At 38.7% G+C, this 16,219-nt stretch overlaps 1 protein-coding gene across 6 annotated transcripts in view; it reads left to right on the top strand.

Annotated features, from left to right (window-relative positions):
* Positions 1-16,219, top strand: part of C7H5orf47 (chromosome 7 C5orf47 homolog) — a 48,467-nt gene that overhangs the window by 15,939 nt on the left and 16,309 nt on the right. For 2 of the 6 annotated variants that reach the window (XM_055284745.2, XM_055284741.2), the window contains one exon: positions 400-1,138. The exons of 2 other annotated variants lie outside the window; for them this stretch is intronic. In XM_055284745.2, the coding sequence (XP_055140720.1) occupies positions 400-405 (6 nt within the window). In that variant the 3' untranslated portion in view covers positions 406-1,138. Of the gene's footprint in view, positions 1-399; positions 1,139-16,219 lie in introns of those variants that run through there. 2 more of the 6 variants (XM_055284740.2, XM_055284743.2) reach the window with 2 other exon arrangements.

Here is a 16,219-nt window from a genome sequence, read left to right as displayed (position 1 = left end):
TATTGTTTTATGAGTCATTTTTTACTACTCAACGTTAAGTAGTAATCAACTTTTACCTCCTCCAGTTTTTCTGCTTTTTTGCTGGTACGATCTCTCTCTCTAAATTGAATCAAAGACCTAGGTGGAACTGGAAACTTAGGAGGGAAAGACAAAATGAGGCTTGTTCATGATCAAATTCTGTGTACTCTAGTTGCTTCTTTCCCTTGGAGTGGCAGGTACTTTTATATCCAGGATGATTACAGTGATGACATCCATTCTTTTTGGGGGGCACTGAGAGGGTGGGCTTCCTAATTATTTTACAAAGGTATTACCAAGTGTTAATATACAAAATTCTCATGAAATAGCACAAGTTGTAAGGACTGTAAAGTAATTCATAGTTTTGTTTTTTTCTTCTAATAGTTATAACTTAATTACTTCGGGAGACTACGACGGTGTAGAATTTGTGGTAACATGATCTTCTAGTGACTTTATCAAATCCACCTGTTTCCAGATGGAAGGACACAGTGCCTGGGGAAATGGCCTAGGTTTTTTTTGCCATGTGGGCTCTCAAGTTTCCCTGCATGGAGGGTCACACAACTTCTTTATATTATGCTGGGTAAATTTCAGGCTGCTAAATCCTTAGGTGAAGCTTCAAATTTTAGCTTATGCAATTGAAGTCCATTGCAAAATGAGACATATTTACACTATTTATACTGTAATTTATGCTGTATAAAGTTTTGTAGTGAATGTGAATGAAGATTTTAGGTTTGCTTCAATGTATGTTTATATTTATGTGACTTATACAACTTGGCATAGTAGTCTGTTTTAATTTATTAGGTATATCAATATTTGTTAGATTTAAAATAAGAGTCTAATGCTGGATACAAACTCAGTTTATTTCACTGCTCTAGAACCATGGAGGAATGAAGACTCCCACTGAAATGAATGTTCTAAATATTTGTTCTAAATCTTTTAATTTTTGTTTAATAATTTCTGGTGAATATGTGTTCAATCTGTTATGTTAAATAGAATATAATAAACATAAGACTTTACTGATACATCAGTGAACATAAGCTGCAATACTGTAACTTATTTCTGTTCTATAATTTCAGTAGGGGCTAATGACCCACCCCTGCTACATTAAAGACTTCAGACTGCATTGTGGTCCTGCCTCCTCTTCATCTCCAGCCCAAAGTGTCATTTGTCTAGTTTCATGAGTAGAAACATTCACTCACCAAATCTATATCTGACTCTTTCCTCTGTGTAGATGAAAGGCATTTTATTTTAGCCCAATAGTCTAATATTTGCAACTTATGTTTTGGGTTCTGCAGTGGTTGTTTCATGCTTAGTTGTGCAGGGAAGGAAGGGAAGAGATCTAGTGGTTTTAATGAAAAATTTTGGTGAGTACAGAATAGAGAAGAAGCGTCAATACTTCAAAATATCATTAAGCCATTTATTCCAGGTCACCTGAAAGGTTTCAGGTAAACTTTCATGAGAAAACAAACAAACAGTGGAATCTTTAAGCATAGGAACTAATTAAATTCAGGGTATTTTTACATCCAATATAAGCTGAGGAAATGTTAAAATTTGGGAAAAGTCTTGGGTAATCTGAGAATCTTATGGGAGTAAACTTATAAAATAGTGAAATAATGGTCTTGAGTTTAGGAGTGGGTCTGTGGGAGTCGGGTGGCTGGACAGCCTGGGAGTAGAAGGGGAACAGCACTAGTGCAGCATTTTATTTTAGGGAGAATGCCGAGTTAGGTGGTGGTATGCTACTGCAGTAGTATTCCAGTTCCTGAGTCATGGACTGTACCTATGGCAGCCATGAAAATGTGCTGCTTGGATTTCCCACCACAGGAGCATAATTGACTGATAGCCCAGCTGTGCTGTATTGTGAATTCTGCTACATTTGTATGAAGCCATTCTTCCCAAGTTGCTCCCAAGCCAATGATTAAGCATGGTAAGGATTTTAAGGCAGGTATGTTTCTGCAAGACAGGCCTCAAAGGTTCTCCATTGGTCTTCCTGAAAAATTCTTAGAACTGCACCAGAGATAGCCTGAGACTCTCACAATGGGCCCACTGGGTTTAGAAACCTACCCAATAGCCATCTCCCCAGGCCCTGGGTGTATAATTGGAATTGATATACCTGGCAGTTGGAGTAACTCTTACATTGGATGCTTGTCTGGTGGAGTAAGAGTTATCACAGTGAGGAGGGACAAGCCTAAAACTGCCTCCTTTCTCCCAGCCAAGATAATAATAAAACAAGATCACATTCTGCGGAATGGGAGGAGGGTGACAGATTATTGCTACCATTAAAGACCCAAAGGACACAGAGTTAACTGAACACAGCTGCTTTGCTAGGCAGGTACCATTGTTAGAGCAGGAGCATGGTATATAGCAATTGATGTGGCAAATGGATTCTTTTCCATTTGAATCAGAAAAGGTCACACAATTGTATTCACATGGGGCAGACAGTATTAAGGTTTTGCCTCAGGGCTATGTTAACTCTCCTACCCTTTTTTTTTTTTTTTTTTTTGAGACAGAGTCTCGCTCTGATGCTGAGGCTGGAGTGCAGTGATGCGATCTCAGCTCACTGGAACCTCCGCCCCCTAGGTTCAAGTGATTCTCCTGCCTCAGCCTCCCGAGTAGCTGGGACTACAGGTGTGTGCCACCACACTCGGCTAATTTTTTTGTATTTTTAGTAGAGATGGGGTTTCACCATATTAGCCAGGCTGGTCTCGAGCTCAGGTGGTCCTCCCACCTTGGCCTCCCAAAGTGCTGGGGATACAGACGTGAGCCACTGCGCCCAGCCCTCTCCTACCTTTCATAATAATGTAGTCTAAAGAGATCTGTACTGCTTGTTCATCCCACGGAATTTCACACTGATCATTACATTAATAACTTTATGCTGATCAGCAGAACAAGCAACAGGTGGCTCGCATACTGGAGGCCTTGGTAAAAGATGTGTATGCTGCCGAGAGTGGAAGATAAATGCTACAAAGATTCAGGGACCTGCCTGGATTTTCAGTGAAGATTTTAGGAGTCCAATGTGGAAAGCTTGAGTGATATTTTTAGGGGTCCAATGACCATGGGTATGCTAGGATATCCCCTCCAGAGTGAAAATCACTGCTCACATCTTGAATCCCTCACCGCAAAAACTGAAGCACATGCATGGTGGGCCTCTTTGTATTTCTAGAAGTAATATATTGCTCATCTAGGAATATTGATCTGGCCCATATATTAGGTGACACAGAAGGTTGTTAACTTTGAATGAGACACAGTGCAGAAAGGGCTCTGCAGTAGTTTCAGGCTGTGGTGTAAGCAGTCCTGCTGCTGGAGTCATATGATCTGGAAGACCTTATGATGTTAGAGATGTCAGTAGTGAGGAAAGATGTAGTGTGTTGCTTATGGAAAGCCTAACACGGGCCCTGTAATGGGATTATGGATCAGGGTCATGCTGTCCACAGCATAGATTTAAATGCCTTTTGAAAAACAGCTTCTGGGCTGGGTGCAGTGGCTCACGCCTGTAATCCCAGCACTTTGGGAGGCCAAGGCGGGCAGATCATGAGGTCAGGAGATCGAGACCATCTTGGCTAACACGGTGAAACCCTGTCTCTACTAAAAATACAAGAAATTAGCCAGGCTTGGTGGTGGGCGCCTGTAAGTCCCAGCTACTCGGGAGGCTGAGGCAGGAGAATGGCGTGAACCCGGGAGGCGGAGCTTGCAGTGAGCCGAGATCGTGCCACTGCACTCTAGCCTGGGTGACTCCATCTCAAAAAAAAAAAAAACAACTTCTGACGTGATTTGGGGTTCTAGTAGAGACAGATTGCTTGGCCCTGAGGCACCAGATGACTGGATCTGGGACTTCACTTTATAAATAGGATTCTATCAGACTTATCAAGTAAAAAAAATTGAGTACTAGCAGTAGACCATCATAAAAATGGAAATAGTGCATCTGGACTGAAGACTGAGCAGGACCAGAGAGCGCAAGCAAGTTACATGAGCAGGCAGTCTAATCCTCATATCATCCACTTCGGTTGCACTAGCTAGAAATGCCCACTAGAAAGCCTCCAGTGTCCTGGAGATTGCAGTGAGCCGAGATTGCACACTGTACTCCAGCCTGGGTGACAGAGTAAGACTCTATCTTAAAAGAAAAAAAATAATCCTCCAGTGTCCTGGAGAGATACTGGAATTAAGAAAACAGAATGATGGCCAGATGATTTTGCCATCCTTCATCAGTGGCCACCAAGGAACTCTCGTTTTTCTGTTTTCAATTTCTTTCATTTCTATTTACTATTTCCTTTCTTGTGTTTGCTTTGGTTTTATTTTGCTCTTCTTTTTTATATTCTTTAAAAGAATGCTTACACTATTAATTTGAGACTTTACATCTTTTCTACTATATGCGTTTGGTGTTACAAGTTTTTCTGTCAACACTGGTTTAGCTGTATCCCACAGATTTTGATATATTGTGTTTTCTCCTTTTTCCTCCTGATCAAATAGCTCAGATTCAAAGTGTTTTAATTTTTGTTTACTTAAATGTATTTTTTGATTTTCCTTGAGATTTCCTTTGACTTGTAGATTATGTAGAAATATGTTGTTTACTTTCTAATTGTTGAGATTTTCCTGTTATTCTTTATTGATTTCTAGAATGATTCCATTGTGGTCAGAGAACACACACTGTATGATTTCAGTTCCTTTACATTTGTTGAGGCTTGTTTGATGGCCAATGATGTGACTTATCTTGGTATAGGTTTCATGGGCACTTGAAAAGAATATATATTCTACTGTTGATAAGTGCTCAACAAATGTCTATTAGATTCTCTTGGTTGATGCTGAGTTCTTCTGTATCCTTGATGATTTTCTGTCTAGTTATTCTATCAGTTGTTAAAAGAGGTGTGTTGATGTCTCCAGTTGTATGTTTTTCTATTCTTTAGGTTCTCACAGTTTTTACTTCACATATTTTGCAGCTTTATTATTTGGTGCATACATATTTAGGACTGCTAAGTCTTCTTGGTAATTGATCCTTTATCATTATATAATGCCCTTTTTTGTCTGGTAATTTTCTTTGTTCTTAAGTCTATTTTATCTGATAATAATATAAATATTCCTGCTTCCATTTTATTATATCTTTTTCCATTCTTTTACTTTCAACCTGCCTATATATCATTATACTTGAAATGAGTTTTTTATAGATAACATATAGCTGGGTCATGTTTTTTTAATCTACTCTGACGATGTCTGTCTTTTATTGGTATGCATATATTTAGATCATTTACATTTAATGTAGTTAATATTAGTACTTAAGTTTTCCGTTGTATTTTAGTTTTTTTCTGTTATTTTTGGTCTGCGTTTTTCTGTTTTCTTTTTCCTGCCTTCTGGCTAGTGGGGTGAACGTCTGGGCTTTCTAATTTGCCTTTTCTGGCATCACTCCACTGTGGGTGTTGGGACACATCAGCATAGCCTTGTGAGTGTGAAAGCCTGGGTTTCCTACTTAGCCGTTACCGCTGTTAATGTGGTTGGGGCCCCAGTTTTTTCTGTGGTATTTGGCTAGTTGAGTGGTTATCATTGTAAAGTTTTCTGTCTTGCTCAGCTATTCCTTTCCTGGTTTTTCAGGTAGAGAGAGCTGGTTTTTGTTGGGCCTTTTTTGTCTATGCCTTTTGGTATTTCCAGGGTCCTGGCTTTTTAAGCTTCAAGTCTGGAATATATGAAACAAAAAGAAAGCCTAAGAACTCACTCCTGTGTTGTTCCTTGGGCCTTGAGGTTCTTAACTGGTCTGTTCTCTACAGCTTTCAGAGTGTTCTTATGTTTGTTTTATATATAATGTTCCAAGTTTTTAGTTTTTAATACTTGGAGACAGGAATAGGGAAAAGTGTGTCTGCTCCATTTCCCTGGAAGCATAAGTTTAAGCTGATATTTTATAAAGGAAATGTGCAAATGCAGTTCAGTAAAGAAAGGGTAGTCTTTTCAATAAATGGTGTTGGAACAATTGGATATCCATGTGCAAAAAAGTAAATGTTTTCCTAAACCTCACTTTTTTTTTTTTTTTTTGAGACAGGGTCTCACTCTGGCCTAGCCTGGAGTGCAGTGGCATGATCATGGCTCACTGCAACCTCGACCTCCCAGGCTCAAGCAATCCTTCTACTTCAGCCTGCTGAGTAGCTGGGACTATAGGCATGTGCCACCATGCTCAGCCAATTTTTGTATTATTTTTATTTTTGTGTTTTTTTGTAGAGAGAAGGTTTCACCATGCTACCCAGGCTGGTCTTGAACTCCTGGGTTCAAGCAGTTGCCTGGCTTGACCTCCTAAAAGGCTGGGATTACAGGTGTGAGCCACTGTGGCCAGCTCTCATATCTTATATAAAAGAAATATTCAAAATGGATCATAGATCTAAGGAGGAACAAATGCAAATTCCCTAATTTGCATTGTTAGGGAAATGCAAATTAAAACCATGATGAAATAACACTACGGATGAAATAAAAAAATACTGACTATAACAAAAGTTGGTGAGGATACAGAGCAGCTGGAGCTGTCATACATTGCTGGTGGGAATGTAAAATGCTGCAGCCACTTTGAGAAATAGTTTAGCAATTTTTGAAAAAATGAAACATTCAACTACTATACAACCCAGCAATTGGGCATTTATCCCAGAGAAATGAATTTATGTTCACACAAAAATCTGTACACGAATATTTATAGCAGTGTTATTTGTAGTAGACAAAAATGGAAAACAACCCAGATGTCCTTTAATGGATGAATGATGAAACAAACTGTGGTGTCTCCATACCATGGAATACTACTCATCAATAAAAAAAGAAACAAACCATTGATACATGCAACGCACTTTAATCTCCAGAGAATGATGCAGAGTGAGAAAGCCAATCCAAAAAGGTTATATACTATATGATTCAATTTACGTAACGTTCTTGAAATGGCAAAATTATAGAAATGTAGAACAGATCAGTGGTTGCCAGGGGTTAAAGAGAGGGTTGGGAATGGAGAGAAGGGCATGTGGCTATGTAAGTGCAACATGAGAGATCCTTGGTCTGTGTCTTGCACATATCAGTCACAATATCCTGTATGTGATTTTGCACTATAGTATTGCAAGTGACATCTTGCAAAATCACATCTGGGATATTCACTGGGAGAAACTGAGTAAAGGGTGCACAGGATCTCTCTATTATTTCTTATAATTGCTTGTGAATCTACAGTTATCTCAAAAAAATTAAAAACTGTATCCTAATTCTTAGGCTAAGTTATTGCTTATTATAATAATATAAAGATTCCTTTAAAATATCAATTGATCATATTTCTGTGGGTTTATTTCTGGATGCTGTAATACTGTTCCTTTGATCTAGGTATCCTTTCTCCAATACCACACTGTCTTGAGGCAATAGTAATTTTGGGGGTAGTTTGGCCTATGCTTGGCTATAGTAATTTTAGAAACTAAGTATCGTGTCTTACAGCTTAAGGTGTTTCCTCAAAATTGTTTTGGCTATTCCAGTTTTTTTGCCTTTCTATATAAATTTCAGAATTAGCTTGTTGATTTCTGCAAGAAACACTCAGGATTTTTATTTAATTGCACTGAATCTATGGATCAGTTTGGGAAAAATTGTCATTGTAACAATGTTGAATCTTTTGATTCCTGAACATGGGATATGTCTTCATTTATTTAGGTCTTTTTATATTTTGTTAGGTTTTGAATGTGTTTTGTGGTCTCACTCTACAGATCTTGCACATAGTTTGTAAGATGTACACCAAATATTTTGTGATTTTTGGTTCTATTCTGAATGGCACTTTTAACTTGAATTTTCCACTGTTAATTGCTGGTATACAGAATTTTTTGGGATTTCTACAATCATTTCATCTATAAATGAGACTTTTATTTCTTCCTTCCAACCTGTAAATACCTTTTACTTATTTTCTTTGCTTTATTGCACTGGCTAAGATTTCCAGAATGTCAGGTGCCATGTTGGTCTTTCTCTGACTTTAATGTGTTCTTATTGGACCTCATTGTTCTAGGAATCTGATGAAGTTTAGTGAATTTTTTTTAATAACTGGGAATAGCCTAGTTTGATTATAGGTGACTCCATTAGCCTCAGTATTTACTGTATGCCATATTAGGAACATTTCCTCCCTCTCTCTCTCCTTCCCTCCCTCTCTTTCTCTTTCCTCTCCTGTCCTCTTTCTTTCATTTCTTTCTCTTTTTTCTTTTTTCATTTTTTTGTTTTCTCTCTTTTTTTATTTTCTCTATCTTTCTTTTCTTTCTTTCTTTCAAGACAGGGTCTTGCTGTGTTGCCTAGGCTGGACATGAACGAGATATTTCCTTTCTGAACCACTTGTCTCCATCCCCAACCCTCTCCTTAACCCCTGGCAACCACTCATCTGTTCTACATTTCTATAATTTTGCCATTTTAAGAATGCTATATCAATGGAATCAAACACTATATAACCTTTTGGGATTGCCTTTCTCACTCTGCATAATTCTCTGGACATTCAGGTGTGTTGGATGTATCAATGGTTTATTTCTTTTTATTGATGAGTAGTATTCCATGCTATGGAGATACCACAGTTTGTTTCATCATTCATCCATTAAAGGACATCTAGGTTGTTTTCCATTGTTGTCTACTACAAATAACGCTGTTATAAATATTTGTGTACAGATTTTTGTGTGAATATTTTTCTTTTCTTTTAAAAAATTTCTATGAAATTGAATCTTCCAGAGATCAAGAGGCAGAGACCAACTTAAAACTGAAATTACCTCAACTCAACAAAAGGCAATGCCAAGTAGTTACAAACATGTACTACCCACTCCTGCCTGAAGATGGGAGTCTTCAGTTATGTAATGGTCTATGGCACAGCTTGTGGAGGAGGAGTGACATCCATGCACAAGGCTCCTACTTACGTGAGTCAGGTTCAAGTGAGACACTTACCCATTCATTCCTTCATTCGTGTAATATTTATTGAGTCTATATTCTGTACCAAATTCTTTTCTAGGTACTGGGGGAGCAAAAGTGAGCAAAACATACAAAAATCCATCTTTAAGGAAAGACAAGTGATAAAATAACTAAAGTATACAGTATGTTTAAAAAAATAAGTGCTATGGAGAACTAAAGCAATAAATGAGAGAAAGAGATGAGGGTGTCAGGGGAGTCAATGTTAAGTAGAATGGCAAAGGAAGGCCTCACATAGAAAGTGATATTTACATAAAAACCAGAAGTAAGCAAACCAGACATGCAAATAGTTGGGGTCAAGGCCAGGGTCCTGAGGCTGAAGAACAGGAAAAAAGAAAAAGAAGAAGGAAAAGGAGAAGGGGAAAGGGAAGGGGAGGAGGAAGAAGGAAGAGGAAAAAGGAAGAAGAAAAAGGAAGAGGAAGAAGGAAGAAGAAGGAGGAAGGAGGAAGAAGGAAGAAGAAGAGGAAGAAGAGGAAAAGGAAGAAAAGAAGAGGAAGAGGAAGAAGAGGAAGAGGAGGAAGAGGAAGAAGAAAGAGGAAGGAGAAGGAGGAAGAAGAGAAGAGGAGAAAGAAGAAGAGAAGGAGAAGGAGAAGAAAAGAGAGGAAGAGGAGGAAGAGGAAGAGGAGGAAGAGGAAGAAGAAGAGGAGGAAGAAGAGGAAGAGGAAGAAAAGAAAAAGAAGGAAAAAGAAGACAGAAAGAAGAAGAAAGTAGTCCCATGGAGTGAGAAGGAGAGGGAAGATGGGAGCGTGAGTAACAGAAATTGGATTATGTTGGGCTACTTAGAGGACTTTCCCTCTCGAGTTAGATGTAAAAACTATTGGAGAGTTTTGAGCAGTGAATTTACATGAACCAATTAACATGTAACTACTTTGGCGACTGTTTTGAGAATGGACTGAAAGGAGGCAAGGGCCATCTTGTATGAATCAGTGAGGGATGATTGTTTTCCCCTTATTCTTTAATATAAATATAAAAAATCAAGCATACCTTCTCTACAAAGAGAAACTTTTCATGAGGAATTTGCAAATACTACATGTTGTTTTCTTTGGTGGAGATGTATGGTCCATCTTTTGGGAGGGTACGCTCATGTCCCTGTTGCACCTGGTTTAAGAGCGATAACTATTTGCATTCTGCAAATCCTCTCTGGTATATCAGAGACTTTCAGGCTCATAAAAGGAATTTTCCGTGGGCTCTTTCATTACCTCCAAACTTATACTCAGATATTTGGTTTTATCATATTGGCTTACTAGTATGCGATAAACTCACTGTTTTTTAAAAATTTGTATTTTCTAGAACTCAGTGGATTTTTTTCTGGCAGAAAATTATTCATGTTTTTCCCATATTTAAAAATAAACAGCAGTGGCATGGTGGCTCATGCCTATAATCCCAGCACTTTGGGAGGCCGAAGCGGGTGGATCACTTGAGGTCAGGAGCTTGAGACCAGCCTGGGCAACATGGTGAAACCCTGTCTCTACTAAAAATACAAAAATTAGCCGGGTGTGGCGGCACACGCCTGTAGTCCCAGCTACTTGGGAGGCTGAGGTGGAAGAATTGCTTGAACCCTGGAGGCAGAGGTTGCAGTGAGCCAAGGTCACACCACTGCACTCCAGCCTGGGTGACAGAGTGAGACTGTCTCAAAAAAAAAAACATGTATTTGAGGACATGAACAAAAAAGTATTTTAAAAATAATGGAAATCACCCATAACATCATCCAGAAAAAAATCCAATAAACAGTTTTGTATTTTTTTAATCTTTATTTTTTCTCAAGGTTGAGATTATATAATGTCTATACAACTTTGATTCCTCTTTTTACTCGAAATTATGTCATAATCATTTCCCATATTATTCCATATTCTATGCCATCATTTTTAATGACTGCATAATATTTCATCATATGCAGTGAACCAAGATTTACCCATCCACCTCTGCTTGCTGATATTTAGGTTGTAAAAACTCAGTCCTCATTCTCATTAAGTCACAATTACACAACTAATTACGTAGTTTTATGTATCATGGTATTTCAACAATGAACAGGGTGCTGAGGAATTGGACAGAGTCCAGGGCCTCAGGGGGCTTCTCTGAGGAAGTAATATTTAAATGGCTCTCAAGGATCACAAGGAATTAATTAAAGGAGTGGGAAGAGCGCTCCCTGGAGAGGAAACACGAAAGGAAGCATCAGGGGAGAGTCATGGGCTGGGAGGGAGTGGGTGTTTGGGAGGCCAGGCTGTAGGATTGGTGGGGAGGAAAGCACGGCCGTTAGATCAGGAGACAGAGCAGAGTAGGGTGGAGTTGTGGAGACAGAGGGGTGGACTGATTTGAGTGATATCTGGGAGGGAGAATTGCCAGGACTTGGTGATTGGATGTAGGAGGAAGAAGGAGTTGGCAGGAATTCTTCTCAGGTATCTGGCTGGAACAATGAATGGGTGGATGATGGGACAGATTCCTGAAGGAGGCACGGCAGGAAGAGCAGCAGGTTGGAGGGCAGAGGCTGCCTCAGTCTGTTCCGGCCACTTTCGCAAAGCATCATTGATGGGGTGGCTGATAAACAGCATGAATGTATTTTTCACAGCTCTGGAGGTTAGAAGTCAGAGACCAGGGTGCCAGCATGGTCAGGTTCTGGTGCACTCCCTCTTCCAGGTTCCAGATGGCTGATTTCTCCTTGTCACGTGGGGGAAAAAAGAGGTAGACAGCTCTCTGGGTCTCTTTTATAAGGACACTAGTCCCATTCCTGAGGGCTCCACCTCCTAATACCATCACTTTGGGGGTAGATTTCAACATAGGAATTTCAGGGGGACCCAAACATTTAGTTCATAATAGAGACCATGAATTCAGTTTTGGACATGCTGAGATTCAGGTGTCTTGAAACATCAAGTGAAGATATCAAGGAAATAGTTGCATATATGGGTCTGGAGTCCTAAAGAAATCTCTGTGCTGAAGGTATACATTTAGGAGCTATCTGTATAGTGATGGGATTTGCAGTCGGTGGTGTGAGTGCTGAGCAAGAGAGTGTGGCATGAGGACAGCCAGGACAGAGCCTGCAGTGGATGCTGAGCAGCCCGGACAGATCTCCCATTGGGACTGAAAGACTTTTTTCCCTCGGCTGCTAGCTGACAACCCTTAGCTATTAGCCCTCTCTGGGAATCGGCCTTAGCTGAAGACAGCCACATTGCCCAGGGTTATGCCTATTTGGGGAAGAGGGCCCACCTGCAATCTCAACGTGGGGTGGCTATAAGAAGGGCCATCCCAGCTTCATAGCTACTTGTGGGGTCAGCTGAGGAGCTCATTGAGGCTGTATCACAACCTACCATCTTCCTCTGACCAACCCTGTTTCCTTTTCTTCCCTTCTTCATGCTGGAACCACACCCTAATAAACATCCTGTATTCAGAGCTTCCCAGAGCTGGCTTTTTGGGGAACCTGTCCTGTAACTGAAAACTTTCCATTCAAATGTGGTTTGTTTTACAGCACAAACTAGGAAGTGTTTTCTTAGAAGAGACAGATGAATGGATTATTTAACAGGAAAATAGTCTCTAAGAATGCTCTTTAAAGACATAAATTTCTAGGCAAAATTCAGAAACTTTTTCAAAAAGCCCTTGTTTCTTTCTAAATGGATTCCTAGACCTCAGTTGGAAGGGTTCTTTGTAAGTCATCCTGCTTGCATTAAGTTAATGTCAAAGTATCACCCCTAGGGCTTGTCTCCTTTATTTGGAGAATCTCCATCTTCATCTATTTCTAGCCAGCTGGAGGAGAAATTTTGACTGTCCTTTCTGCCACTTCCTTTCTGCCTCTCTATTGTCCTTTTTCCCTTGAAATCAAAAGTAGGCAATGTCTCCTTTTATAAGAAAAAAGAGAATCTCATGCTTTTCATAGCTTTCTGACTGTGGTTATTTGAAATTTAAATATAGAGCTCCTAGTAATAGTCTTAGTATAGCTTTCTTTTGTGCTTGTGTCTGTGAGATTCTTAGATTTCTAAAAACCTTATATTCTTATCAGACCATTACATTTTGAAAAACATTCTTAAACTGACAACAGGATTTATAATGAGACATTTAAAGTGCTTTTATCATCACATCTTTCATTGGCGGTATGCTTATACACAGAAAAAGAACACTAAACGTAGGATGTAATGAAAACCTATCACATAACATCACAAATCCTTTGAAACCTATGTATGTAAAATAATTATTTTCAGATAAAGCATCATTTGAGGCCTTCTGGAAAGAGAAACTTACATTGTATCAATTTTTCTCTTACTTCCAATTCTGATGAAAGTGTCTCAGGAAGTGGAAATAAAACAGGGAAAAGTATGTATCAGTGAAAATAAAGACGAGTTAATCTAAGATTTGACTGATAAAGGTGGGAGAAAGGAGAAGCAGGAAAAGGAGAAGGCGAAGAAACGTGTGCTGATGATCTCATTTTACACGAAGGAAGATCTAAAGTGTGTTCTATTCCCAAGGCTAAGAGATAAGTGTTGTTTCAAATGTTTTTGACTTATTAAGAAATAACTACAGATGTAATTTTAACAAAGCACCTTCCAAATTACTGGGAGAAAAAAAGTGTGTATAGAAAACAATGAAGGAATCTATATAGATTCAATGCCATCCCCATCAAGCTACCAATGACTTTCTTCACAGAATTGGAAAAAACTACTTTAAAGTTCATATGGAACCAAAAAAGAGCCTGCATTGCCAAGTCAATCCTAAGCCAAAAGACCAAAGCTGGAGGCATCACGCTACCTGACTTCAAACTATACTACAAGGCTACAGTAACCAAAACAGCATGGTACTGGTACCACAACAGAGACATAGATCAATGGAACAGAACAGAGCCCTCAGAAATAATGCCACATATCTACAACTATCTGATCTTTGACAAACCTGAGAAAAACAAGAAATGGGGAAAGGATTCCCTATTTAATAAATGGTGCTGGGAAAACTGGCTAGCCATATGTAGAAAGCTGCAACTGGATCCCTTCCTTACACCTTATACAAAAATTAATTCAAGATAGATTAAAGACTTAAATGTTAGACCTAAAACCATTAAAACCCTAGAAGAAAACCTAGGTAGTACCATTCAGGACATAGGCATGGGCAAGGACTTCATGTCTAAAACACCAAAAGCAATGGCAACAAAAGCAAAAATTGACAAATGAGATCTAATTAAACTAAAGAGCTTCTGCACAGCAAAAGAAACTACCATCAGAGTGAACAGGCAACCTACAGAATGGGAGAAAATTTTTGCAACCTACTCATCTGACGAAGGGCTAATATCCAGAATCTACAATGAACTCAAACAAATTTACAAGAAAAAAACAAACAACCCCATTAAAAAGTGGGCAAAGGACATGAACAGACACTTCTCAAAAGAAGATATTTATGCAGCCAAAAAACACATGAAAAAATGCTCATCATCAGTGGCCATCAGAGAAATGCAAATCAAAACCACAATGAGATACCATCTCACACCAGTTAGAATGGCCATCATTAAAAAGTCAGGAAACAACAGGTGCTGGAGAGGATGTGGAGAAATAGGAACACTTTTACACTGTTGGTGGGACTGTAAACTAGTTCAGCCATTGTGGAAGTCAGTGTGGCGATTCCTCAGGGGTCCAGAACTAGAAATACCATTTGACCCAGCCATCCCATTACTGGGTATATACCCAAAGGATTATAAATCATGCTGCTGTAAAGACACATGCACGCATATGTTCATTGCAGCGCTATTCACAATAGCAAAGAGTTGGAACCAAACCAAATGTCCAACAACGATAGACTGGATTAAGAAAATGTGGCACATATACACCATGGAATACTATGCAGCCATAAAAAATGATGAGTTCATGTCCTTTGTAGGGACATGGATGAAACTGGAAAACATCATTCTCAGTAAACTATCACAAGGACAAAAAACCAAACACCACATGTTCTCACTCATAGGTGGGAATTGAACAATGAGAACTCATGGACACAGGAAGGGGAACATCACACTGCAGGGACTGTTGTGGGGTGGGGGGAGGGGGGAGGGACAGCATTAGGAGATACACCTAATGCTAAATGACGAGTTAATGGGTGCAGCAAAACAACATGGCACATGGATACATACGTAACAAACCTGCACATTGTGCACATGTACCCTAAAACCTAAAGTATAATAAAAAAAAAAACCTAAAGCAGAAAAAAAAGAAAACAATGAAGGAAATGAAGAAAATAGCAAAGAATCAGAAAGAATTATGACAAGTACATGACAATACATGTTGTCATAAGAATTACTTTTTTTTACATGTATTTTTTAGAGATGTGGTCTTGCTATTTTGCCCAGGCTGGATTCGAACTCCTGGGTTCAAGCTGTCCTCCTGCCTCAGCCTCCTGAGTAGCTATAGACAGTGCTACCATGCCTGGCTAAGAGTTAATTTTAAGGGGTTAAATCCTTATATTGAAAAGGTTATCTATAATGTACAATGACCTAGTGAAGAAACAAGTCCAACTTGTTTCTTCAAAGCTGAGAAGAACAAATAGAAACCATAAAAAGGGCTTGCAGTTGTATTTTAGATAAAGAAGAATTCAAATCATGTAATGCTAAATAGGACTAATAGCTCATTTTACACTTACAAAAGTAAAATTCACAAGAAGATGTGACATCATGAAACAGTGTGCCAAATATCATAGCTTTAATGCAAGGAGAAATTTCATAACAGTCATGTAAGATAGAAACACCCCTCTCTCATTTCTTGACAGATCAAGCAAGTAAAAAAATAAATGAGGGCAGAGAAGATTTAAATGGCATAACTAACAGACATGATGTAGTAGTTATGTATACAAATCTGTATTTATAAATAATATGGCTTCTTTCTTTATGTCCAGAGAATTTTAACAGAAATAGTTCATATGTTAGGCCATTGTGAAAATGTAATACATTCCCCAAAGCAGAAAAGACCACAGTTTTGGACTACACATAATAAAACCAGAAAGTAGTCTCAAAAGATACACATTATAGCAACAATGAAAACCAAGCATTTGGAAATTAAAACAAACCAAAACCATCTTACTGAACAAGTCGTGAATCAAAAAGAGAAGCAAATCTTCAGTTATATGTGAAAAATTATAATGGAAAAACAACAAACATCAGAGATAAAGTAATGGCATTAACTTCTTTCATGATTAAATAGGAAGAAGGCAATTCAATAAAGTAGATATTTGTCCCAGGAAGTTCAAAAGACAAACTTAAGGAAATTAGACAGTATAAAATAATTTTTTAAAAGTATAAATTAATAGAAAATGAAAACAGTACCACCAA

Source organism: Symphalangus syndactylus, chromosome 7, assembly GCF_028878055.3.
Source record: "Symphalangus syndactylus isolate Jambi chromosome 7, NHGRI_mSymSyn1-v2.1_pri, whole genome shotgun sequence".
In the NCBI taxonomy this organism is placed as follows: Eukaryota; Metazoa; Chordata; class Mammalia; order Primates; family Hylobatidae; genus Symphalangus; species Symphalangus syndactylus.
The sequence above is the reverse complement of the archived record's forward strand: the minus strand, read 5'-3'. Positions and strand labels throughout refer to the sequence as shown.